Consider the following 27,832-nt stretch of genomic DNA (forward strand, 5'->3'; position numbering starts at 1 on the left):
AAACATTATGAAACTGATTTGCTGACATGCTATACTTCTATTTTATCTAAAAAACTATTTTAACATTTTGCTAAAACATTTAGCTAATACCTCATCATAAAAAGAGTAAATTATATTTATGCAAAAAAAATATATATTTACAGAGTTAAAAACAAAACAAAATGTTGAATACTAAACCGTGTGAAATTCCATGTCATCAGACAGAAGGAATTTTCTAGAAACCTTTTTTTCTCTGAAGAACCCTTAAGTTTCTTCAAGAACTTTAAAGACGGCCATCATTAACCACATCATAAAGGAAAGACTTTAGATATATGATCAAGTTATTCCAATATACAACAAGATATCTGAGGATCTCTGACAAGGACATGTTCATCAGAGGGTTCTGTCAGTCTGAGGAACCTCAAAATGGGGAGTCACGTGTCTTTTCCTTTTTACGATGACACTTGTTGCTCCAAAACTTTTTTGTAAACTCGCGTCGTTGCATTCAGCGCATTTCAGAAGAGAATATAGTAAATACTGGGTCTTAACGCGATGTGTCAGACTATAACTATAACTATAAGTCGTTTTTTTGAGCGCAGGCCAGTGAGGATTTAATCGGGGGCCAAATAAGGACCCCAACGGCGCCACACAATGCCATCAGTGAAAAGCGAGGGGAGGGTCGGAGAAATGCAAATGTTCCTACTTTGTGCTGCGCGAGAGAACCTCCTCTGCCATTGACAACTGGCTGTTTCCATTCGGAGTGGGTGGAAGTTAGAAAATAATGCCAGTTAAGCGTTGCCACTTTCACACGGTCACCCACATTCCTTCATCAGCGCTCGAACGCGCAGCGCGACGGAGACGCGCGGGACTGACGCGACGCATCGCTGCTCTGCATCTCAGTCACACAGAGAAGGTAAGAGAGCTCTGATTCTGCCACTGGATAATCTCCAACTCAACATGCTGACTGTGCAACAAGTGCCCATGATGGGGGAAAAAAAGAGCATGGGAACATTTTGATCTCAAATACCATGTTTAATATAAAGTAATCATTATTTTATGATGCTCAAAGGAAACCCTGCTAAATAATAATAATAATAATAAAAAGCCTAAGGTGGTTTGCTGAGACCTTAGGACCATCAAAATGATCTTATACTGATCTAAAGTATTATTTTAGTAGGGAAATTTTGTGGTGACATTACATACACATGCATGTTGGGATAGAGCTTGGTTTTTATGTATTTGAGTGATATATGGCTGATTAATCAGATTATATTTGGCTGTTTTGAGATGCCTAACAAAGATGCATTTACTGTTTTCAAATGTTATTTTGTGAATATTGGGTAAATATTGGGTAAAATAATGTTCATTTCATTGCTACAGTTTTGTGCACCTCTTGTGATATATATACATACACACACAGTCCCTGTCAAAAGTTTGAAGGCATTATTATTTTTAATTTATTTCTGTGATTCAAAGCTACATTTTCAGCATCATTACTCCAGTCTTCAGTGTCACATGATCCATTTCAGAAATCATTCTAATATGCTGATTTGATATTTCAAAGAATCCTGAAAAAAGTATCACAGGTTATATAAAATATTAAGCAGCGCAACACTTTCCAACATTGATAATAAATCACATATTAGAATGATTTGTGAAGGATCATGTGACACTGGAGTAATGATGCTGATGAATATTCAGCATTGATCACAGGAATACATTACATTTTAAAATATATTCTGTATATTGCATTGACCTCCTGCTCTCCAGACATCTGCATCTGCATGGGCTGTATCGACTACACTTGTTCCCAGAGCACTCTTGCTGAAGATGTTACGCTGCAGCTCCTGTTAAAGCATCCCTTTGCTCTTACAGAGACACTTGCGCCACTTTGCACGACTAAGCCTTTCTTAGGAAAATGTGATTATCTGCAGCCCTGACTCATGCATGAGAAAAGCTCTGCAACACAATAGAGGCGCTGGGAGTTTGTCTGCGTGCTTTCTGAGATGCTGAAGGGAGAATTATGTAGAAAAAGGACAGATTAGATATAACAATACATACATCTGCTTCATAATGGCCTGTCTGAAGAGAAGAGAATCCATTTACAGTGCTGATGCTCTGCTGGACGGCGACCGAGGCGTGATGTTTTGGATTTGTTTGTGCATATAGCCCGTATTGTCCTATAATTATCCTAATCATGCACGTGATTCATTTATGTTGAAATTTTTCTCAACTTGTGTGCAACAGCTTGGTATATTTTTTGTTGGGTTCATTGCATTGACATCAAAGAGCGAGTTGAACAATTGCCTCATTCTGTCCTTCTACCCCCACTGTCTATCCCCAATTTCCACTTGATTAAGCTCCAAGCCTCTTGAGTTGAATCCACAGGGAAAATGGTTCACTAATTTTGGAACGGGACCTCCAAACAAAACAGAGCGACTTTTCCCTTTCCACACTAATTTGAGTCTAATTGAATCAGGTACTATTTTCCCTCGCTCTGCATCTTGACCGGTGTATTTGAGGAGCGTCAGAAGAATAAAACCACAGAATAGAGTTAAAAGAAAGGACATTTTGCGCATAAAAGTGGCATTTGTCCCTGTTTGCTCATTGCTTGGGTTCTAGTTCTCGTTTGCATCTAGATTTGACTGACTGCAGTGTTTCATTTTTGACACAATTATCAAATAATCATTCAATAGCCGATGCTGATAGAGACCCGGATGGCATATGCACTTATTTTACACTCTTTATTACTCAATTATTCACAAACATTTTTGAAAACTGAAAAGTTGGTACTGATTGATTTTGGTCCTGCAGATTTTGAAACCACCATGTTTGCTAATCAGCCAAGAGAGCGAGTTATCAGGCAATGACAATGTTACTTAAAAAAGAGCAAACACTGGCAGATTAATCAATTTATTGGTTCATTGCTGGTTATTTTGTCCGTAAGTACTCCAAGTATACAAAGACGCTGCAAATTATTATTTGTTCAGTTCGTTTGTGTCGCTGAGTGAGAGGTAATTGCTGCCATGTGTTATAAGTGCTTGTTAAGTGAGTGATTGATGGCTGCAGATCTCACGGCGCATTAAATGCAGATGTTGTAAACGTGCTTTTCATGTTGCATTTCACATCTTTCAGAGCTTTTTAAATGCTGTTATAAACCCTTTTAGTGATCATTTAGTGATGTGGGGACATTTTACTGCCGTGTTAATGCAGATTGCATCTTGTATGTGTGTGATCTTCTAAGTTACGCCCTTCATTTCCAGTATCTGCTGTGACACATTACAGACAATTTCACTCAGAGAAACGCAACTCACATAATGCTTCGCAAATTCAGTATTCACTGGTAATCTTCCTCTCTGCTGAAGCTGCTTCGTTTATTCATTTGTTTGCTTATTTATTGTGTTCTGCATGTATTTTCTTCTTCTAAAATCAGCAAGAAACTTTGCTAAGTGATGAATTCATACATGCAGATGATAAAAAGCAATGCATGAAATAAGATTTCAAGAGTTTCAAGAACCACTTTGCATCTTTTTCACCAAACACTGTACAAATTCTCTGTTTCCTCAAGCAGTTGCTTAGCAATGTGCAGTTAGAAGTGGACGGGCATCCCATGCCGGCGGTGACACGATGGGCTGCTTTTCTCCACCCGCCTCCTCTTGCTCTTCTTCTGGCCAGTGCAACAAGAATACTAATGCACTTCAGGCTCCGTCTACATTAATCCTGTTACATTTGAAAACGGCGTTTTCGTTTCAAAACGCTTTCTGTCCACACTAGCATTTTCAAAGGTTTCTCATCCACACTGAAACGTCAGAAAACACTAAATTCTCCTTACTTCGCATGCGTTAAACCTCATAATAGCTCACTGAGATGATACAGACATCATAAACTTATCACGCTATTCTTCTGGCAGGATCATTTATTTAGCAAAATATATTCACTGATGCGTCCAGGTCGCACTCAGTCACCATGTTTGGTCTTCAATGCGCAGGTTTTGCTGCAGGACAGCAATCGTGAGTACATTTTCTGTCATCTTTGCAGGACTGCGATATGAAGAGTGTACAAAGTAACATATCTTTAGCAACAGTTTGAAAGTGAATGGCACATAACAGGCACATACTACTATTGTTTAAACTAGTATAAACATATCTGTTAGTTCAATATGCGTCACATGACTTAACATCGTCTTCGTTTTCAAATACCTCAGTTTTCACAGTTCACACTAACATGAAAATGGCATTTTTTAAATGTATCCACTTGCGTTTTCAAAAAGCTACGTTTTTGCAGGACGAAAATGCCATCTCAGTGTAACAGAAGGCCAAAATGGAGAGAAAAAGATGCAGTTTCAAATGAAAACATTTTAGTGTGGGCAAGGCTGAAGACTGGGATGTATGTAAACATCAAACTAGCCCTCTCTACAAATTTTTGTCTGTAGTTTGGAGTATTTTCCACTTGAGCGTTAGTTTTTGGTGGCGGTGTGTTTGCATCTCTCTTTGATTTGGCTTTTTTTGTGTGTGAAAAAGCTTAGAAAGCATTGCAGAGCCATTAGATGATATCTAATGCCCTTCATGAACTTTTATATTTAATATTCTTGGTCACCACAAGAGGTTTTCACAGTCTTGAATCTGCTTTGCCAGTCCGTTTGTGAATTCAAAGGCATGTTTTTGTATGGAGGTGAAACCAGTTTCAGACAGACTTTAGTCGAGCAAATGTTTAATGACTACTTATAATGACTAAATCCACCAAACATTGTAGGCAGCATTTTTCAGGGTTTGGACACAGCCAAGGATTTGTGCCTCATAAGGATTTTTTTGTCATAGTTAAAGGTGAACTTGGTTTCTTTGCAAAAATAGTGACTGTTTCAAACAGGTTTCTCTTTGTCCTCCATTGTTTTAGACAAACAGATAGTCCTGGCCTAAAGTCAATGTTTGCGTGTCGGGCCGCTTGCACAAACAGATCAATGTTCAGTCACAATGTTAAACATTTTGCGGTCTTAAACAACAAAAATTATACTTATAGTCTCTGCTTATAAAACTGGCTCACGAATGAAAAAGAAATGACAAACTTAAAGTAACCCGCTGACTTTTTGGGACTTTAGCTTATTCACCGTATCCCCCAGAGTTAGATGAGTCCATACATACCCTTCTCATCTCCGTGCGTGCCGTAACTCTGTCTGACGACCAACCGCTAGCCTAGCTTAGCACAAAGACTGGAGGTAAACGGCTCCAGCTAGCATACTGCTCCCAATAAGTGACAAAATAGTCTTTGTGCTAAGCTAGGCTATGGTTGGTCGTCAGACAGAGTTAGGCACGCATGGAGATGAGAAGGGTATGTATGGACTTATCTAACTCAGGGGGATACGGTGAATAAGCTAAAGTCCCAAAAAGTCGGCGTGTTCCTTTAAGTTTGTTCAAACTGACTCGCTCTCTAAATTGTAAATCCTCAGAGTCAGAGGTGGTTGTAGTATTCAAACATACTGTACGTCATCAAGTGTATTTTTGGCATTTAGCACAAAAAGACCAAACTCTACAGCTTAGGCATCCATCTTGAACAAACACTTTACCAAACAGGAAAGAGCCATTACAGAGATAACTGTGCAAATGATCTAGTTTACATAAGAACAGCCATTATGTGACATTGTGCCCCTAATTTTTGATTATAAAGTTTGTCAAGTTTTGTTTGGTTGCAACAAATCATCATTTTAGAAGATCATGTGACACTGAAGACTGGAGTAATGATGCTGAAAATTCAGCTCCAATCACAGGAATAAATTACATTTTTAAATATATTTACATGGAAAAGTTATTTTACATTGTAATAATATCTCATAATATTACTGTTTATACTGTATTTTTCAGCCTTGATGAGAATAAAAGACTTCTTTCAAAAACTTACACAAATCTTAATGATTCCAAACTTTAGTGCATAACCCTAACTCTAAATGAAACCACACAGGTATCTCCTAAAGTGGGACAATTTATGCTTCATGCAATCAGTACAGTATCTTAAAGCCTAATTGGCAGTTGACAGTTTGACCTCACTGTTATTTACACTACAATCATCATGACTTTTACGTTTTTGCATTTGGCAGACGTTGTTTTCCATTGCATTCGAGGTATACACTCCATCTGTTCAAAAGCATGTGAATTATCGTTTATAAGAGGGAGGTTTGTGCATCTGGTTATTTTGTGTATGCTTGGTTGCATTAGCAGTGCTGCTCGTGCCTCAGTTTTGAAGAACTTCTCTTGAGATAGGAACTATCCTCTGGAGAGGAGTATAATTAACCCAAATGAAAACAGGAAGTACCTCGCCCACGTGCTCAATCTGCATCCCTCCCTACGGGTGTTCATTTACTCCTCTTGCCTTTATGTTGCGACATAGGACGAACTCAAGGGAGCGTGTAGTGTCTCATGCCTCTCGCTCATTTCTGAGCCTTTACTGGAAATGACATGGGGCTGGTTTCCGGAAACACTCTTCAATTATCTCCCAACGTCCACAAGTGGAAATATACATGCTCCTTTCATGCTTTTGAATATTTCTAGTGATGCACTGATATGAAAATTGTGGCTGATAACCGATATATTGGCCAATAAATCTAATTCCAAATTTTTATGTAATTTTTGAGACCCTGATTAGAAAAACAAGTCTCAGCATTGAAAGCCATATCCCATGATAATTTTATGGAGCCCATATGAGAGACTTGCACTGCACATGTTGCACTTAACCAGATTTTCCTTTTTGAAGTGATTGCAATCATATTTCAAGCAATTCAAAACCATTATGGCGAACAGAGTGTCTCAGCTGAAGGAAATAATACATTATTTATCGGCTTTATTATATCGGCCCAATTTTCTTATCGGGCAGATAACGATAACATAAAACATTTTAATATATCGACCGCTACTGACATGGGGGGCGATATATCGTGCATCCCTAAATATTTAAATGTGAAACAAATTCAGGTTACAGTCTTAGGAGCTATTCACACATAACTAATATTTGCAAGCAAAGGAAATGAGATTAGAGATTGATGGATATTTATTTTTCATAACGATACAAATACCGGTTATTTGCATGTTTAATAACCAATATGCAAAACCGACCTTTATTTATTGTTTTATTTCTGTTTTTGACTAATAATTCTGTAAAAAAAACGGTAAAGTACTAGCAGCTGTGGTTGCCAGCATCATACCGTAAAAATACGGCGTGTTACTGTTAATGTTTAAACAGCTATATGCTGTTAAATTACAGTTTCAGACTGTAGCTGACAAAACGGTATTTAGCTGTTAATTTCAAAAACAGTAACATACCGTATTTTTACGGTATGATGCTGGCAACCACAGCTGCCAGTAGTTTACCGTTTTTTTACAGAATTATTTTTTACAGTGTAACAACAGCACTGAACTAAACCATTTTATTTAAGACTTATGTCAAAACTGTAATTTCTGTAATTTCACTCCCCTTGCATACAAAACAAAACATACTTCTACATCAATAAATAGAGGAGTCTGTAAAAGTGCAAAAAATAAAGTGCACTGTCTAGTGAATCCGATATTACAAAACCGATGTCCGATTATGAAAAAAATTCTTAAATATCAGGGAAAATATTGGTTGTTCTCTTAAAGAGATTTGATTTTCTAAAAGTTGAAGCTATTTTAACTTTGCGCACCACACTTTTAGAGCGGTATGTCATGCAAGAGACACTGCAAAACACGCAAGGTGCGAGCGCAACGGTCAAGCATGTCTGTCTAGAACATATGTACCAGAAAATCAATAGAAAAGTAGCGCAGAGGAATGCAAAAACAGCCCTTCAAGTTAGTGATATCACTAATAATGGTAACATCTTTAAAACAAAATAATGTCTAAATTAAATATCTCAAAATTCCCCAAGTTTGTCAATGTTTTTGATTATTTTAAGCATAATTTTTACTAGTGCTTTGAACAAACACGACACCCTAGCTTCAAATTTTGCATCAGAAACTGTCAAAATGTAGTTTCTTTTTTATTTGACCTGGTTCAGCTTTTTCTTATATATATATATATATATATATATATATATATATATATATACAAGCTTATTCATGTTTTTGATTGTTTTTGAAGCATGACTTTTCTAATGATTTGAGCAAACATCACCCTATTAGTTTCTGTGTAATAGTTTCTTTTCTATTTGTCCTTTATCAGAAACATATGAGAGAAAGGCGATACTTTTTTTTAATATCCCCCAGTTTTGATCATTTTTGAAGCATGAATTTTTACAAGTGCTTACATTGATTTGAACAAACACGTCACCCTAGTTTTGCATCAGAATTAGTCAGAATTACATCAGAATTTTATTAGTCCTTTATCAGAAATATCTGAAAGCTTTTTTTTATATCCCCATGCAAATTTGTTAATGTTTTTGATCATTTTTGAAGCATGACTTTTACTAGTTTTGCATCAGACAATATTACATTTACTTTTTCTATTTGTCCTTTATAAGAGAGAATTTGCTAAAATGCAGTTTTGTATAAAGGTCAACAGATGAGTCTCGTCCACAGCTTCTCATAAACTACTCCAAACCACACTGACATTTTCTTTGACCTGAAGAAAACGCCCATCTTTCTCATTTGAACGTGGGACTGAAGCTCTACTGTGGAAATCTACCTGTTCATTCATCCATCTCTGACTCACTTGCTGTGAATGTTTCAAAGCCTTTAGCAAGTTTGTCCTGCATAAATTCTTCTTGCATTGGTCTGTAATTTCTGTCCTTTCCTCAGTAAATGAAAGACTCGACTAAGCCTAACAATCCAGGTGTTTGATATACAGCTGCCATTAGCCTCTCTTCCTTCTCACCCTAATCGCAGCCTTTCAAAATCGTATCCCTGGACTTATCTCTGTATTTCACCCCTGTTCATTAAGGAAATGATCTCACGGTGAAGAGAGTATTACACTCAAAAAATATTAAGGACTAAATTTAAGATTTATGTATTTAAATTGTCATATGAAATGTCCATCCATTTAAATCACACAGATTACACATAAACACATTAACGCTTTACATTAACATAAACTAGTAAACTTAATGTCATGCATACAATGAAACAGGTTTCTGCAATCATGGCATAGTTTGTTATTAAATATGTGCATCTATTTGGTTTTATTTAAAAAATCTTTTTATTTTCAAAATGCTTTTCTTCAAATTGCTTAGAATCAGCATAAATCTGTTTATTTTGTTGAGGATATACCCGGTTAAAGTTAATAGTTGAACATATTAACTGTTTCATGTATGACTGACAAATATGCATCATATTAAGTTTATTAGTTTATGTTAAAACTCTGTAATCTAAATGCATGAAAATGTTATGTGCAATCCATTTTTTTTTTTTTTTGCGGAAGTTTAAAATTAGTAGTTCATCCAAAAATGAAAACGATGTCATTATTCACTCATCCTTCATAGAATTCCTGCTTTTGGTTTGATCATTTCAACTGGTTCTGGTCTCTGTTTTAGTGTGCAACAGAGAATTAGATTTGCGAGCTGCGACAGAGGGGAAGATTTTGATTGAATAGCAAATATTAACATGGATATTGTCACACAGACCTGAAATATACAGCGCACGTGTTGTAGTGAGGTCTGATATGATTGTCCTTTGTGTTACTATGAAGTGAAGATTCATGGATGTGTTCAACGGGTTTGAAACAAAATGAGGGTGAGTAAATAATGACACAGTTTTCAGTTTTTGGGTGAATGAGTCCATTACGCTACTGACTGGTGGTCTCTGATCTAAAGCTCAGACAGGTTTTTATTGATATGAAGGAGGAGTTTTGTCTAGTGTGGAATGCACACCTGCAGGTGTTTGCTGAGTGTTTCCTGTAATCCATGTGACAAAAGAGCCTGACATCTGGTCTCATCTGGGCTCAGTGCTGTGTGTGTGTGTGTGTGTGTGTGTTGGGGTTTTTAGGATTTTTGAAACTTCTGCTCACCAATCAATGTTGAAAACTGTTGTTCTGCTTATTGTGGAAACCGTGATGCATTTTGTTTCTGGATTCTTTGATGAATAGAAAGTTCAAAAGAACAGCTTTTATTTTGAAATAGAAATCTTTTGTAACATTATAATGGCCAGATTTACTAAACAGGGCAAATTAGCGTGAGAGCGCAATCCCATAAAAGCGGCGTTGGGAGTGTAAAGTTCAGCGCTTGATCTACTGACGACACACACATTACAGAACACAGACACAGCCGGATCATTTCCATAATGACCAACACAATCTAGAGCAGCGCAAATTACAGTCTGGTTTAAGACGTGCTGTTTTGGGGGCGTTAAATAATGGCGCAAATACCAGTAAATTGACGAGTGCAAACCTTAGTAAATCACCTCGCATGATTCATTTAAATACTCTCCTCCCATACATTTTGCATCTGAAAGGGAAACTCATACAAATGGAAATGCAATAAGTTCAGCCGCAAGAATAACCCTGTCCATGCTCATTTTTCACTGCGTGTCTTTAGGAAATCCTGACAGTAGTTTTTTAACACCTAAAAGAGGGTTTGTGCTGGAGCAAGCTGTTAGTAAATCTGGCTCTAAATGTCTTTGCTGTCACGTTTGATCAATTTAATGCAGCCTTGCTGAATAAAAGTATTCATTTCATTAACAAAGTCTTACTGACCCCAAACTTTTGAATGGATGTGTATATATTTACACATATGGAGGCTCCAAATGTGTTTTGACACATAAGTCACATTTAAAAAAGGCCTGAATCTTGTCACATTAGATACAAGAGGTTGCACTTTATTTTACAGTACTTGCATGTACTTACTTACCTAGAAAGAACTGGGTAATATAAGTTAACTACAGGTTTAGGGTTATGTTCAGGGTTAGTACCTAGTTATTACCCAGTTATTATAATTACTGTAATAAGTACATAGTATGTACATGGGAAACAGGACTGTAAAATAAAGTGCTACCATACAAAATATCAAACCAAGTGGCATCTGCAAACACTTGATGCTGAAGGTTTTTACTTTTCTGAGTCACTTTTAAAAATATTTTTAACCAACTGGTCTCAAGGTCATTTTTTTGTGGTTGTCTGAAGTCAGTTCATGCAAGTGTCCCATTCAGCAGAATAACCACAGGTGTAGTTTAACTATTAAATTATTAAAGGTGCTCTAAGCGATGTTGGGTGAAGTCACTTCTTGTTGACGTTCGAAGTATTGTCAAACAAAACGGAGGCTAGCTCGACCCTCCCTCCTCCTCATCCCGTCCTCTCCCCCTCCCTTCCGTGCTTCCTGAAACAGTCATGAGCGAGTCGAAGGCTCTTCCGATGTAAATTCGGGACTTTGCGCGTTCCTTCTCCTTTTCCCTATTCTTTGTTATTTGTTCATAGGAACGTCGTCTCTGGTCGTGTGTCGGCCATATCAAAATTCAAGAGAATATAATTGTAACGTTAGTCGTTGTCGTTGTCTAGGACATCTCTCCTCTAGCTAACTTCCCTCTTCATTCTTCTCTCTCCTCCACTCCCCACTCCCCCCTTCATGTGCACGTGCACTAACCCCCCCACCCCCAAATCCTTCTTGTCGGTTATTGGCTAGAACACTGTTTGTTATGTTTTGTGGTCCAGGCTGGGCCAGTTTGTTTTTGTTGCCGTTTGTGGAGCCTGGGCTGTCTACAGGGACCGTGTTTTTTTTACAGTGTGTTCAGGGGACAGGCAGCTAGCGGATAGTGAGGAGATGTTTGCTGGATGTGACAAAAAAAAATTGGCCTAAAAACACGTGATATCGCTTAGAGCACTTTTAAAGCAACACTAAGCAACATTTTTTACCTTAAAATAATGTTTCCAAAATCGTATCATTGATTCATCAAGTCGTAACAGGGTGAAAGGCACTTCTGCATTCGCTTTGCAGCCCTATATCTGCTATAACCACACTATGCAAGTTTGCCAAACCGGGTCGAGTTTCTGTAGTTCGAATGAGACATAAGAAAACTACAAATTTGACTTGCTTTACGGCAAGCGTTACAATAGACATTATTTAGTTTTCCTTCGTTTCTGATGTCGCAATACTTCATACTTTCATACTTCATACTTTCATAATTCATACTTTCGTGAAATCATGCAACATACTCTACCTTGTCTGTGGACATCGTTCATTCAAAGCCGGTGCTGGATAAACAGCGAGCGTGCGTGCGACAGTAGGCCGCTGTAGGCTAAATTATTTATGACAGCGATAATGGACAATTCTGCTTCCAACTTGTAGGGGGACCGAAGAGGAAAAGTTGCTTAGTGTTGCTTTAAATTAACTATCAACATGATCCAAAACGTTTGACAATTAAACAGAAATGAAAGTGTAATCCGGCGTGTCCGAAATCACATACAATCTAAGTAGGCACTACATTTGAATGTGAACTTAAGGCCTCATTATACTTCTCCTCGGACCTACGCCGGAGCCTATACGCCGTAGGCAACGTGTTGGTTTTAATTTATACTTCTGCGTCGTTGTCCGCGTTGACGCGCACCTAGGGAGCATGTGAAACCCCGAGGGAGGGGTTCTGGCAGACCAATCACAGCGCTTGCGTCCGCGTAGAATTGACGCGTTGTTACATTTTTGGAGAGGTGCACGTCAGGGTACGCCGTAGGGTACGCGCGCTACACACAGCCTACGACGTAGCTACGGCGGCAGTTCAACGCAGAAGTATAAATAGGCCTTTACTTCACAATGTTCTATATGGTACTATGAATATGTGTAGTATGAACAAAATTTGTGAAATTATTTACTGAAAATGAGTTGTATGCACTTATTTTCTACTGTGAGAAGGATTAACATCCAGCATGCTTGCTTTACCGTTATGATGACCCTATCGTTTTTCTCAAGATAATGTTCTACACTCACCTAAAGGATTATTAGGAACACCTGTTCAATTTCTCATTAATGCAATTATCTAATCAACCAATCACATGGCAGTTGCTTCAATGCATTTAGGTGTGTGGTCCTGGTCAAGACAATCTCCTGAACTCCAAACTGAATGTTAGAATGGGAAAGAAAGGTGATTTAAGCAATTTTGAGCGTGGCATGGTTGTTGGTGCCAGACGGGCCGGTCTGAGTATTTCACAATCTGCTCAGTTACTGGGATTTTCACGCACAACCATTTCTAGGGTTTACAAAGAATGGTGTGAAAAGGGAAAAACATCCAGTATGCGGCAGTCCTGTGGGCGAAAATGCCTTGTTGATGCTAGAGGTCAGAGGAGAATGGGCCGACTGATTCAAGCTGATAGAAGAGCAACTTTGACTGAAATAACCACTTGTTACAACCGAGGTATGCAGCAAAGCATTTGTGAAGCCACAGCACGCACAACCTTGAGGCGGATGGGCTACAACAGCAAAAGACCCCACCGGGTACCACTCATCTCCACTACAAATAGGAAAAAGAGGCTACAATTTGCACGAGCTCACCAAAATTGGACAGTTGAAGACTGGAAAAATGTTGCCTGGTCTGAGTTTCGATTTCTGTTGAGACATTCAGATGGTAGAGTCAGAATTTGGCGTAAACAGAATGAGAACATGGATCCATCATGCCTTGTTACCACTGTGCAGGCTGGTGGTGGTGGTGTAATGGTGTGGGGGATGTTTTCTTGGCACACTTTAGGCCCCTTAGTGCCAATTGGGCATCGTTTAAATGCCACGGCCTACCTGAGCATTGTTTCTGACCATGTCCATCCCTTTATGACCACCATGTACCCATCCTCTGATGGCTACTTCCAGCAGGATAATGCACCATGTCACAAAGCTCGAATCATTTCAAATTGGTTTCTTGAACATGACAATGAGTTCACTGTACTAAAATGGCCCCCACAGTCACCAGATCTCAACCCAATAGAGCATCTTTGGGATGTGGTGGAACGGGAGCTTCGTGCCCTGGATGTGCATCCCACAAATTTCCATCAACTGCAAGATGCTATCCTATCAATATGGGCCAACATTTCTAAAGAATGCTTTCAGCACCTTGTTGAATCAATGCCACGTAGAATTAAGGCAGTTCTGAAGGTGAAAGGGGGTTAAACACAGTATTAGTATGGTGTTCCTAATAATCCTTTAGGTGAGTGTATAGTAAGTGTGCTCACTTCAAGGCTTTGGCACAAACCCCTGCGGTCACACTGCGATAAAATACTGCTGGACAGTACGGATGGAAGAAAGATGGAATAAACAGATTAGCCGAGAGTGTCACGCCCCACTGAAGACTTATCTGAGGTTTGATGTGTTCCTCAGGCCAGTCGGAGTGAGTGATGAAACATGTGGCGTGTGTGTGGTTAGACAGCTGTCGGCACAGTCCAGCGCTTCGGATCAGACGACCGTGAGGCGAAGGACAGCGACACGAAGGTGAGCGCCGCTAAAGTTTCAGCTTTTTTTGACATCTTTATTAAATGTCTAGCTTTTATTCAGTTTTAGTTCAGTTTTAGTTATTTTAGTACTTCAAGTTCAACTAAAAGCTAGATGACTAGCTGAAATAAAATAAGTTTTTTTTATTATTATTTAAGTTTTTTAACATGTATTTTTCTTTCACATTTTTTTTGTTATGGTTAGTTTCAGTTAACTAGAGTATAACCCTGGTGGAGTTCGGTGCTAGTTTGTTCCAGCATGTTTTAAATGTTTAAATGTCTATTTTTCTGAAATATCCATTAAGTTTCTTGTTTTTTGTTTTGTTTTGTTTTTTGACATATTAACTTAAACATCTTTAAAACATTTTAATGTATATTTATTGTGTCCGCAAAGGGAAAAAGGGAAGATTATATACTGAACAAGATCCATTACTTATATAAATTTTTCATGTTTGCCAGATATTTTCTTAAAAATTACGGTAACACTTTATAAGGTCCCATTAGTTAACATTTGTTAATCAATTAACTAACAATGAGCAATACATTTCTTACAGTATTTATTCATCTTTTGACGTTAGTTAATTGTTAGTTAGTTCAATTGTCATTGTTAGTTCATGTCAGCTCATATTGATTAAATAATATTAACAAATACAACTTTTGATTTTAATAATATGTTAGTAAATGTCGAAATTAACATTAACTAAGATTAATAAATGCTTTAGAAGTATATTTCATTATTAGCTCATGTTAACAAATGAAACCTTATTGTAAAGTGTTACTAAAATTGCAGAAAATTCTAATGCATTTGTTTCAACACAAACTTTTCACTTGCAGTTAGTTTAACAAAAACAACAGTAGCATAAATGTTCTTATGCTTTATTTTTTGCTTCATTAATATTCAAAGTATCATGGCTTTCAGAAACTAAGACTTCTCCCATTGTTATGGGTAAGATTAAAGTTGCACTTTTCTTCATAGATGTTCATTTTGGCACTGTTATTTTGTGACTACAAGCTGTGTTTACTGACCTTTAACCTCAAGTCTGAACTCTGCGTTTGGGTCAAGGTAGTTTTCCTTCTCCATTTGGCCTGTGTGTGTTGGATCACATTCCCAGAGTCAAACCTCAGCTGATATCACAAGGGTGTGTGTGTTTGTGTAACGTGAACCCTCGGTTCTCCAGCCACCTGTGCTTACGGTATAGAGAAGACAGTGGGCTTTGTGTTGGCAGGTCTGTATGTCTGAACACACACGCTCGGCAGGGGGCGGCTGGATGACAGGTGCGAATGAGCCCTGGAGTTCCTCTGCGATAAAATACTGTGTGCGGTCGGTGACAACTGAGACCCACCATGTACACTACTGGACAGAAGTTTCTGAAAGAAGTCTCTTCTGCTCACCAAGGCTGCTTTTATTTGATCGAAAATACAGTAAAAACTGCAATATTGTGAAATATTATTACAATTTAAAAAAGTGTGTTATATTTTAAAATGTAATTTATTCCTGTGATCAAAGCTGAATTTTCAGCATCATTACTCCAGGCTTCAGTGTCGCATGATCCTTCAGAAATCATTCTAATATGATGATTTGCTACCAAGGAAATATTTACTACCAAGTAAGATAAAATAAATAAATAAAAAAAAAATCCAAAAGTGACAGTAAAGACTTAAAATGTTCCAAAACTGGATTTCTATTTTTAAAAAAATGCTGTACTTTTGAACTTTCTATTCATCAAAGAATCGTGAAACAAAATTGATCACGGTTTATTGTGCAGCACAACTGTTTTCAACATTGATAATTATCAGAAATGTTTTTTTTTTTAGCATATTAATGATTTCTGAAGGCTGGAGTAATGATGCTGAAAGTGAAAATTCAGCTTTGATCACAGGAATACATTACATTTTAAAATAAATTCAAATAGAAAACAATTATTTAAAATTGTAATAATATTTCACAATATTTCAGTTTTTACTGTATTAGTGATCAAATCAATGCAACCTTGGTGAGCAGAAGAGACTTCTATTAAAAATATTCCAAGCCAGTGATGTAAATTGTAGTTTCGTGTAGCCAGACGTTTGACTGCCAGTTAGCATCATTTTCTGTCCAAGAACTGACCACCCAGAGTGTTGAGGTTTGGCTGTTAGTCTCGGCCGTTAACCCCTGCTGGTAAATACCGTAACTACACCATTGGAAGCAAAAGAAACCGTGGTAAAAACAAAACAAACTGTGATCAAACACATTTTAAGGTATTTTTGGTTGCTTCTTTTGAACAGCCATCAACAGAAATTATTATTCAAATTAAAAATGGGTCTGATCACAGTTTTTTTTTTTTTTGTCATGTGGTTTAGACTGGCATGAAATAGACTGGCATGAAAAAAACAACAACAATAAACTAGCAGAATATAGAAATCTGCAGCCGGTTGCAACAAACCACTAAAGTGAAGAAACCCATTAGTGATAATACCATACAATTATAACTAAGGCCTTTCTTAACTTGCTTGTTATGCAAGTTGTAATGGTTTGTTGCTGTGTCTACTTGCAAACAAGTTCTCAAACTTTAAGATTAAGCAATATTGTTATGCATTTTAACTTTTACACCCCGGTTTCACAGACCAGGCTTAAATCTAGTCCCAGATTAAAATGCATGTTTGATCTGTTTTAAATGAAAGCAACTTGCAAAATATGTCAGTGTCATCATAGTTTTGTCTCAAGATGCACACCAGTAATGTGTTTTTCTAAGGCACATTTATAAAAGATACTTAAATGTCCTAATTGAACTAAGGTCTAATCCTGGCTTAATCTAAACCCTGTCTGTAAAACCAGACCTTTTCCTCTATTCTTAAATTAAATGATTCAATTTAGCAACAATGGCTGTTTTAAATGATTTCTTTGATTGAAAAGAACAAATATTTAAATATCCAGATCTTGTATATATGGATTACTGAAAAAAAAAAAAAGCCAATATAATGTTTTCAGCCGTGTGGCCCGGTCCAGCTGTGGGACGGGGTGTCTGTTTTTAATGAGCATCTATTAGCTGCATCGTTGAGACTGATTGTTTGCGACTGAGATTGATGAATGTTTGAGTCTGTCCTCACCAAACACTGAAAGTGTGGTTAAATATAAACCCTCGAGCCTCTCCCATTATCTCCATGTGGTCTAAACACTGTTTGACTGGGAGGTCAAGTAGTTCCCTTAGAAGGACATACTGCGGGTCGGTGTGTGTTTTCTGAATGTACACTTATTCTTGACGTTCTGCTTCCCAAAATACACAATGGACATTCGGATCGGACCTGGTTAGGAAAAATGCAATTTCTTTATTATCTAGGTTGTAGAAAAATATGATTAAATACAACATCTCTTAAAAAAAACTGTTATCTTTTCAGAAAATATCTCAAAATTGTCTTGAAGTTTTTATTTTCTCTTAAAGTTGTGAGATTTTCTCTTAAAATCTCAAAATTGTCTTTCTGACACACTTAAATTAAACTGAACTCCATTAGCTACAGAAAAACAGCTTCTAAGCAATAATTATGTTTTTCTTTTTCAAAATCTGAGTCTGTTTCTCAAAATACACAATACACACTCGGATCTGCGTCCTTGGTCGAGTCGTATCCGTCTGATATCAGGCTTCTGTCTGACCCGGTCACTCCCACAGCAGAGAAAACTTGATTCCCAGACCGACTGTGTGTGTGTGTGTGTGTGGGTGTGTGTGTGTGTGTGTTTTCTCAAGGCCGTGTGAGGTGCTCAGAGCACTAATGTCTCTCTCTCTCTCTCTCTCTGCATGACGTCTGCAGACTCACATCTACAGGATCTAGAGAGGATACACACACACTGACCGCTGCATGTAGAGATTCACCTTTGTGAGTAAATTCTGCTTGATATTTTAGATTAATAGCATATCTGATGGAATCAAATCTGTCTTATTTGATTAGTTTGATCGGATGATGTTGTGAAATGCTCCTGCTGATACACCAGTTACCTGGCTGATGAATTGTGTGTTCAGTTTATGAATTTATTGAACATTGGTGTCTTCTTGCTGTTGTAATCCACTTTAAGCGGTACAGTTCAGCACTTGTGATAACATTTAGAAAGGATTGTTTATTGCCTGCTACTCCCTGGGAAACATACATTTCCAAAAATACACAGCGTGTGTGTATGGTTATGTATGCACACACTGCAATTTACAAATTCAAAAGTTTGGGGTCAGTAAGATTTTAATTTAATGTTTTAAAGTCTCTTCTTTTCACCAAGCTGCATTTATTTGATCAAAAATACAGTACTATTGTGAAATATTAAAACAATTTACAAGAATTTATTCCTGTAATGCAAAGCTGAATTTTCAGCATAATTTCTTCAGTGTCTTCAGTGTCACATGATCCTTCAAAAATCATTCTAATCTGCTGCTCAAGAAACAATGTCTTCACTGTCACTTTAGATCAATTTAACGCTTCCTTGCAGAATAAAAGTATTAATTTCTTTTTAAAAAAGGTAACACTTTATTTTAAGGTGACGTAGTTACTACATGTACTTACTATAGTAATAACAGTAAATTATGCATAATTACATGCAACCGTACACCAAACCCTAACCGTAACTCTATAGTAAGTACATGTAGTTAATTAATATTACTCAGTACTTATTTGAATAAGTACAAATTAACTACGTTTCCTTAAAATAAAGTGTAACCAAAAAAAACCTTACTGACCCTAAATGTCTGAATGGTAGTTTATTATAATGACTAATGTTGAAAACCTCAAACTGACCGGTATATGAGTGCATTACTAGTTAATACTCCTCTGAAACTCTAGAGAAATAATCAACATCTCGTGTGTGATGTTTCTTTATGGTCTGTGTTGTATTCAGACCATGAATACAACTGTGTTGTATTCAGACCACTTTTGTCCGAGGATGATTGACACCAGCAGTGAAGAGAGCTTTTAGGGAATCTGCGGTGTTTTTGCCACGAGGTCATCAGGAAGTGTTGCAGTAAAGCGCGGGTGGCCTGCAGTGAGATCAGGGTGTCACATTCCACAGCAGGGTGAGTGTGTGTGTGTGTGTGTGTGTGTGCAGGACAGTCCCGTCCGGGCTTCCCCTCCTCGGCAAACACTGATGTCAAACTGACCGGCATTGTACGTCAGCACACGCCACATCTGTCAATCAGAGACGCTCATGCCATCTCAAAATATGCCAGTGCTCCAACTCAGTGCATTGACACACAGGTGACAGCTTTGTTTATTCTCAGCATTTAAAGACAGATGCATTCTGATTGGCTGTCAAAGTTTTAAGCGGTCATCAGCCGGAAAAAACAAACAAATTCTCTGAAAGTATTTCCAATTATATTGTTTCTCTGTGCCGTTATGTTGATAGTCGTGGTGTGTGGACTTCACTATTCTGTTAGGGTTCGAGTGATTTTTATTTTTATTTACGTTTACATTTATGCATTTAGCAGACGGTTTTATCCAAAAGAGGAGCAAAAGCATTTTGTCAAAGAGCCAACTATATTCGTAATATACAATGCCAGGTTTATTAGAAGCAAGAGAAGAGGAGAAATGCAGAGAAGAAAAATAAGCTATTTTGTGTGAGTGAGTTATTGAGTGTGTGTGTGTGTGTGTGTGTGTGTGTGTGTGTTGCAAAGGGCCTATTAGGCCCCATAGGCCTATTAGAATGATTTCTGAAGGATCATGTGACACTGAAGACTGGAGTAATGATGCTGAAAATTCATCTTTGATCACAGGAATAAATTACATTTTAAAATATATTCACATAGAAAACAGCTCATTTAAATTGTAATAATATTTCACAATATTACTGTTTTTACTGTATTTTTGATCAAATAATTGCAGCCTTGGTGAGCAGAAGAGACTTCTTTCAAAAACATTTAAAAAATCTCACTGACATGATAGTAATAACACTGAAGCAGCAGCCCTAATATTCTTACATTAAGTTTCTCATTCTCTTCAGAAGACAGATTAGAAAAAAATGTTGGCAAGTAATAGTCACAATCTCATTAATTCCTCTCAGAGTATCGGGGCAGATGTTTGGCTCGAGAGCTGTTTTGAGTTCCCGGTGGACACTGGTTATCTGTCGCACACTTGAGTTATGATTATGGGAAAGCGAGCAGGGCTGCTGTGCCCGTCATTGGACTAATTTGTGTTGGTGGTGTTATCAGATGGTGGCTGTCACGGGGGAGGGTCTTATCTGTTTTTTACCATCTCACAAAATGGGGTTTCTACGTTCGAAGAACATATTTTGAGATATTTTCAGCAGCCGCTTTTGAAAAACAGGAAACAACGTGACTGATGTTGATGGCAGATGCTTGCTTCTGCTTCTGTGTGTTTTTATTCCTCATTATAATGTACCTGTATGCACAAACAAATGTTGTTATGCTTCTGTCAGCATCTGTTAATGAGCGGGAACATAACACAGACTGATTTAGCAGGATCATATTTATATTGTTGGTTGAATTGTTGTTAAGCCACCCGAGAGTGACAGAGAAAAACATTGTGCACAGCCTTGAGTTGAACGGCTTGGTGAACCAAAGCAGTGATTATAGATTACACCGGCTACTGTGTAGAGATACTTTACCTCTTAACCCAAGATAACGTGCACTGTTGGTCTGTAATACACGTTTGAAAACCTGGAATTAAACTGAAATGCTCTGAGAATAATCAAAACATTACAACTTTTTTTGAGCACAAAAGTATGTGTGTGTGTGTATATATATATATATATATATATATATATATATATATATATATATATATATATATATATATATATATAAATATGAAGAGTTCAGATGCAAAAGCCTCTCTAAGTGCCATCTGAAATTTTCTTCTAGAATGATCATTTTTATCAAGCTTGTATATTTAAGTTCAGCAATTTCACTTAAATGGCAATGAAAATGACCTATTAATTGTCATTTAAGTGAAATTACTGAACTTAAATATACGAGCTTGATCAAAATGATCATTCTAGAAGAAAATTTCAGATGGCACTTAGAGGCTTTTGCATCTGAACTCTTCAAATATATATTTAGTGTGATTCCTGTTTCCATTATATCAGTGATTTCTCTGATTCTGCTTGTTCTGGTGGATCTTCAGGACTATATGTACTACTGGGGTTCTTCAGCAGGAGTTTTGGTAATTAAATTTGATTTGTTCACTTGATCTGTTAAGTATGAAGTTGAAATCACACTGTGCTCCTGTAATTTAACTGTATATGAGGCTAAACAAGTTCAGTCTTGACCTGCAGTGTGTGTGTGTGTGTGTGAAGAACGGCCCCCTAGTGGAGAATAGGATGAATTATCATTAGACTGGATGCCTGAAGAGATACTAGCTCAGTGTTTATTAAAACCCTGAACTACCTCAATCAGATACTAGAGGCATTTCCTCTGTTGTTGTTTTTTTGTCCACTCATTTATGTAGTGCAATTTCAATATGGTGAAACAGTGCTTTTATTATTACATTTACTTTTATGCATTTGGAAGACACTTTTATCCAAAGCGACTTACATTGCATTCAGAATCTACATTTGATCAGTTCTTGCTTTCCCTGGGAAAACAGAGGAGAGCTTGGCTTTGCTAGTGCCATGCTTTACTGTTTGTCATTATTTACTGATTCTTTATTGTTTCAAATCTGTAAGCTTTTTTACGTATTTAGATTCAGACATCAAGATTATGATAAACTGTGGCAAATATTTACACAACATATTGTGAGATCAGCTAAACCTAGACTTAAATCCTTGCAAATCTCTGAGATGTGTCACAGTGACTAGTGCTGTGTGTAAAGAATTCAGCTCTTCTAAATATATCCTAACATGATTACCCATACACACTCGCTCCTCTGTGCACTAACAGTCATTTCATGTGATTCTCTTGGGTTAAGATGATCTCTCTCCTCGATGTGTGCTTCAGGTGTACAGATGTTTAGAGTGGTAATGAATGACTCTGACATGTTTGGAGTTACACATTCCGTCGCAGTGTACAGACATGTTCATGCTTTCCACACGCTCAGCACAGGTGTGGCACACGCGGCAAAACCTGCAAATAATCATGTTTTACATTTTCTTTAACCTTTCTTCCAATCAGATTGTGAATTAACATACTCAATATTTCAATTTAAGTGCATTTAACACAAAAATCCAAAGTTCCGCTAACTAAGTTTGCTTTTTTTTCACATGTTTCTGGTATCTTAGGTTTAGATAAGATAACCTATATATGATTTTGTGCCAGTTCTGGTTTAGGGATTTCGATATTTCGATAACACTTTAAGGTCTCATTTGTTAATGCATTAGCAAACAGAAACTAACAATGAGCAACATGCTTTTATTAACCTTTGTTAATGTTAGTTAATAAAAAGTTTCATGTGCATGTTAGTTCACATTAACCAATGCCAACAGATGCAACTTTCAATCTTAAAATCTATCAGTAAATGTTGAAATTAACATTAACTTAGATTAATGCTTTAGACATATTTTTCATTGTTATTTTATGTTAACTAATGTAGTTTACTAATGTTAACAATTGAAACCTTATGGTGTCACCACTATTTCTCTGAAAATGCAGAAGAAACCTCGAAAGAGCTCAGAAGTTGCTCTTTTATAGCAGAGATTTAATGGAGCTCTCACTTCAAAATCCTTATAGATGCAAGCGAAAGGAGAGAATTTGATGCGAAATGTTTTAGTTCACATTGAGATCTTCAACTTTTGAGCACAGTTTGAGACATTGTGAGATTCCTGGGGTCTTTTTTTCTTAAGAAACATTTAAGACTTAAGAGTCTCCATTTGCTCTCCATTTAATGTCAGTGCTGTCAAGGAAAAACAACTGAAAAATTAATTATTTCCTGTGTTACTATTTAGATTCTCATGAAAAGCAGTTAAGACTTAACAGTCTTCAATTTCTCTCCATTTAATGTCACTGTCAAAGAGAATCAATCAAGATATAAGTGGTTATTTTGTATGTGAATATTAAGAGTATGTTTGCTTTGTTTTTATTTACTACTCAATATTTCTCATAATACAGGGAAAATGTTCCTATATATATATATATATATATATATATATATATATATATATATATAGGAACATTTTCCCTGTATTATGAGAAATATTGGGGATTGAAATTTGGTAACACTTTACTTGGAGCCTTTATATAGAGAGGTATTCATAGTCCACGTTGTAATGCATTGTATATTTTAATAAATAATAGTTAAAATGCATTATAATATGTGCAGATTACCTGTTACCTCTGAAATTGGTTGTTTGTCATGTGATTTAATGCATTATACTTTCTAAAGGTGTAACATTTATAAGTAACTGAATTATCCACGAAATCATCCATTACATGCCACAATTAATGCATTAAAGCTACTTTTAAAATGCATTATAAATATAAAGACTTCAAGTGAAGTGTTACATGAAATTCAAAGCAGTTTTTTTTGTTTCTTTTGAACCTTTCGAGTTTGTGTCAGCTTTAGTTTTTGGGATTAGCCATTTCCCTGACAAGATTTAGAGCACCACTATTGTAGTTGATTGACCTGAGCCACCAATGGCATGCTGATGTCTTCTTTTTTCTTTTTTCCCCTCCTTCTTTTACAAAAGCGACAGCATAAGCTGAAACCCTAGTCCATTTGTTTTGTCAGGACAAAGAGGAGGAGAGGGGGAGGCTTTGGCCAGTCTAAAGTAGGGGGTAGTAAAGGTTTGTTCCCCTGCAGGGCAGTTGTGGACGGGGGTGTTGTTGTGGTTTGTGTGTAGCTCAGATCGTGTGTTTTCTCAGTGCTAAAGGAAATTGCATCAGTATGCATTATCCAGCCGGGAGGAGGGCCGTAGCCGAGCTCGCTGTCTGCCTCTCTCTCAAACGTCCCATTAGAGCCGAGAGACGCCAGCTGACGTAGTCATGGGTGCAGAGGACTCACACTGCTCAGTGCATGGACTTACACTGGATTAATCAACTAAACCTATTTATTTATTTAGCGTATTTATGTTTCTTCTTGTATCTTGAGTGCGGACACTGAGCACTATGCACTCCAGAGTGAAGTCGCGGAGCTGTGATAATTACCTGAGTATAAAGGTAAGCGCTGCACTGGTGCGTGTTACGCTCGACACCCTCCCTCCAAATCACAGGTATCATTATGCTTTGAAAAAGTTATTGTTATTAAACTCTAAATTAAGAAAGCATTCACCACTTTTCCATTGGGATTGTGACGGTCCTATCATACAGGAAAACAGTTTTTCCTTAGGGAAGCTGGTGTTGGGTGGAAAGTATTTCGTTTTCTAGTGTTGAGGCAGTTTACTTCCCTTACAGTCTATATTTCTATAGCACTTTATACAGCTTTACAGTAATAAACAGGAAAATAATGATTCAAACTTCATTAAATATGAGACAAACTCTGCTGTAAAACAATCGAGATGTTATTCAGCTCAGTTCAGAAAGCACTGACGGTATCATGGTACATCTATATTCACATGTATTTGTTTAGTAGAGGCTTTTATTGAAAGTGACTTACAAACTAGGAAATGTCATGTTGATATATTGATATATATTTTTACCATTATTACTTTTTGGTTTGTTTTTTTGTTTCGTGTTGACTTAATTCAGTTCTAATATTAGGGATATAGATCTGTGATTTGTGGGAGAACATAGTTTGCAAGCACAGTGTTAACAGAAGTTTGACTCATGGTGATGGTGATGAGTGGCATTAGGACCCGGCTTGGGCTTTTGTGCAGTAATCCACACATCATGGGAGCGGCGTCTTGAATTGATCCCTCAATTAGAGCACTTTTAACTCCTCGCGTAATTACCTCTGAAACCATAATTCGCCATGTCTCAGCAGGTTTACGGTGTGTGTGAGCTCTGAGAGCTGATGCAGGATTTGTTTACGGTGTGTTTGTGTCATCATGCTGTAATCGCTCATAGATTCACTATAGAGAACCTGTTTCAGAGCAGCTGCGTGTTGCTTTTGTCCTCCCGTGAGTCAATGCACATTCCATCTGTAGACGTCAACCTGTTCGACAGCTGCCAGTCACATCAGGTGCGGCGTTTACAGAACTCGTCTTCTTTCAAACTGATGGATTTAGGAAGGGAGGCCACGATTATGGCATTTCGGCATATGGCTTTATTCATTGTAAGCATTGTAACATAGACACGCCTTGAAATGTATTCACATTGAACTTGGAAACAATGAAATGTGTTTCCTATAAGAAAGTATTTGTAAACACACATTGCCTGGGTTATAAAGATTATTAATTATAATAAATAATAAATAAATAATAATAATTAAAAAAAAAATTAAATCAAAAATCATATATTAAAACATCATACAGTGTCTATATATATATATATATATATATATATATATATGAATATTGTAGTATAATAGTATAATGATATAATAATAGATGTTTTTTATTATAATAATTATATTGAATATTATTCAGAAAGACTGTATGTGTTATTTCATTATATATATATATATATATATATATATATATATATATATATATATATATATATATATATATATATATCACACTTGAAATAGTTAACCATGGGTTATTTTGCTTCACTTTTCACATTGCTCATAATTTTCCTGGGGTTAACAACTAATCCTGGGTATTTATAAGCTGTACACTCCTAAACCGTGGGTTAAAGTCCTTATTTGCATATTTTCGCTCTCGTTGTCATTGTTTGGACAAACCTAAAATGCATCCTGTTTACATAAAGGTTCTAGAATTGTGCATCCTCATATTATATAGTGCCAACTGTCCACTTTAGACATTCTACTGACTATAAGTAACTTTGCAAATACATGTCAACTAACTGTCATTAGAGTATTAGTAGATTAGTAGATGCTTAATATTTGCTTACATTTTATTTTGATGCCCCCCAACAGATATTCTACCGACTATAAGTAACTTGGCAAATACAAGTCAACTTACTCTCCTAACCCGAACCCTAACAACTAACCATAACCTGACAGTCTGCTACAGTCTACTAATACTCTAATGAGAGTGATGTAGTTGCAAAGTTACTTATAGTTAGTAGAATGTCTAAAGTGCACTACTGAGATAAAGAAAATAAACGTCACTCGAATCGTTGTTTCAATTGAATTCGACATTTTCCTGAAACTACTGTTCCAGCATGCAGTGTTTCCATGACTGCCAAACGCATTCGAAAATGAGGCCTGTGAATGGTTGTCGTTTGCTGAGCATCTATATAACTGTACCGCATATTTTCACACTGTACACGTTTGGCGCTGCGATGCGGGGTCACCAGCACAAATGCTGTGCTAACCCCAGTTCAGCATGGCGTATCTCAACTCTGCTGTTGACCTGTTGTATTTTCCCTCTCTGTAATCATGCATTTGTCACAGACAGCTCTATAGATGCATTAAACCTGCTTCGACACCTGCATAGAGGAGGTGTGTGTCTGCGCCGCTGCTCCTCTCCTGTTTCACTCCCGCGGTGTCTTCATGCTCCACTGGAGAGCTGGTGCGCGAGCCCTTTGTCTTCCTGACCCAGTAAAGGACACAGATGCCCTTCCCATCAGACTGTCAGGAGTTCACACATGGTTTGTTTAGCGCTCTCTGGAAGAGCTGGCGTTTAGAGATGCTTCGTTTGGCAAATCGCAGCTCCTGCTTAGTTACTGTATGTTTGCATTGCAGTAAAAGGTGGTTAAGTGGACCTCAAGTCTATTAGAGCATCAGTGGCACCCGTGAGGTCAATGATTTGTAAAAACAACATCTTTAGTGTTCAGTTCAGGGTTCCCACGGTCTTGGGAAAGCCTAAAAATTGTGGTTTCCAGGCCTGTAAAAGTCATAGAAATCAGTGATATATACACATACAGTATGTAGTATATTGCAGGACATGTAAAAAATTTATATAATATAATAGAATTTATATAATAAAATGTTATGGAATTAATACATTTATTTACATATATAATATGCATATAAATGGACATTAATTGACCAAAAGTTGTGGGAACCCTGTTGTATAGTAAATTCTTGTATTTTCAAACAATTAGCATATAACGACATTGCACAGCAGCTTGATATATTTCCATTTTATAAAGAAAATGTAAATGGTTCTTGTTATTAATATGAGGCTAACATGTTCTGAGTGGTTGTTATCTTCTGTGTGGTTGCTATGGTGTTCTGGATGGTTGCTAGGGAATTGCTTGGTGGTTGTTATGGTGTTTTAGAAGGTTGCTTGCTTGTTAAATCCCCTTGAGAAAATAAGACTTTTTTTTTTCTCCAGTTTGTTAGTCTGATCACAAAAAAAAAAAAAAGCAAACACAACAAGCTGCATGATTTGTAGATGTCGTGTAGACGTGTTGCAGTTAAAGCAGGTTGTGATCAAATCCCTAAACCTCGGTGTGAGCGGCAATAATGGAGATGTTTGACTAAACCAAAGCTAAATGCGCGTCTTAGTGTGGCTGTACCTTCTGTAGCGGATGTCAGAGCAACAGTGTGACACCTGGAATCCATATAATACACGCGATATAATTACGGGTCCAGC

The 27,832-nt window shown here is 37.1% G+C and overlaps 1 protein-coding gene across 7 annotated transcripts in view; it reads left to right on the top strand.

Moving 5' to 3' along the window:
* The first annotated feature begins 696 nt into the window (after nt 1–696).
* Nucleotides 697–27,832, top strand: part of plekhg4b (pleckstrin homology domain containing, family G (with RhoGef domain) member 4B) — a 68,591-nt gene continuing 41,455 nt past the window's right edge. For 2 of the 7 annotated variants that reach the window (XM_084089283.1, XM_084089285.1), the window contains exons 1-3: nt 752–892; nt 14,216–14,326; nt 18,109–18,174. Coding sequence is in view for 4 of the 7 variants with exons in the window: in XM_084089279.1 (XP_083945405.1) it covers nt 761–892 (132 nt within the window). In the remaining 3 variants the exon portion in view is untranslated. Of the gene's footprint in view, nt 893–14,215; nt 14,327–18,108; nt 18,175–24,172; nt 24,384–27,832 lie in introns of those variants that run through there. The other 5 variants (XM_084089281.1, XM_084089282.1, XM_084089279.1 and 2 more) reach the window with 4 other exon arrangements.

This window comes from Abramis brama (assembly GCF_963993115.1).
Source record: "Abramis brama genome assembly, chromosome: 17".
Classification (NCBI taxonomy): domain Eukaryota; kingdom Metazoa; phylum Chordata; class Actinopteri; order Cypriniformes; family Leuciscidae; genus Abramis; species Abramis brama.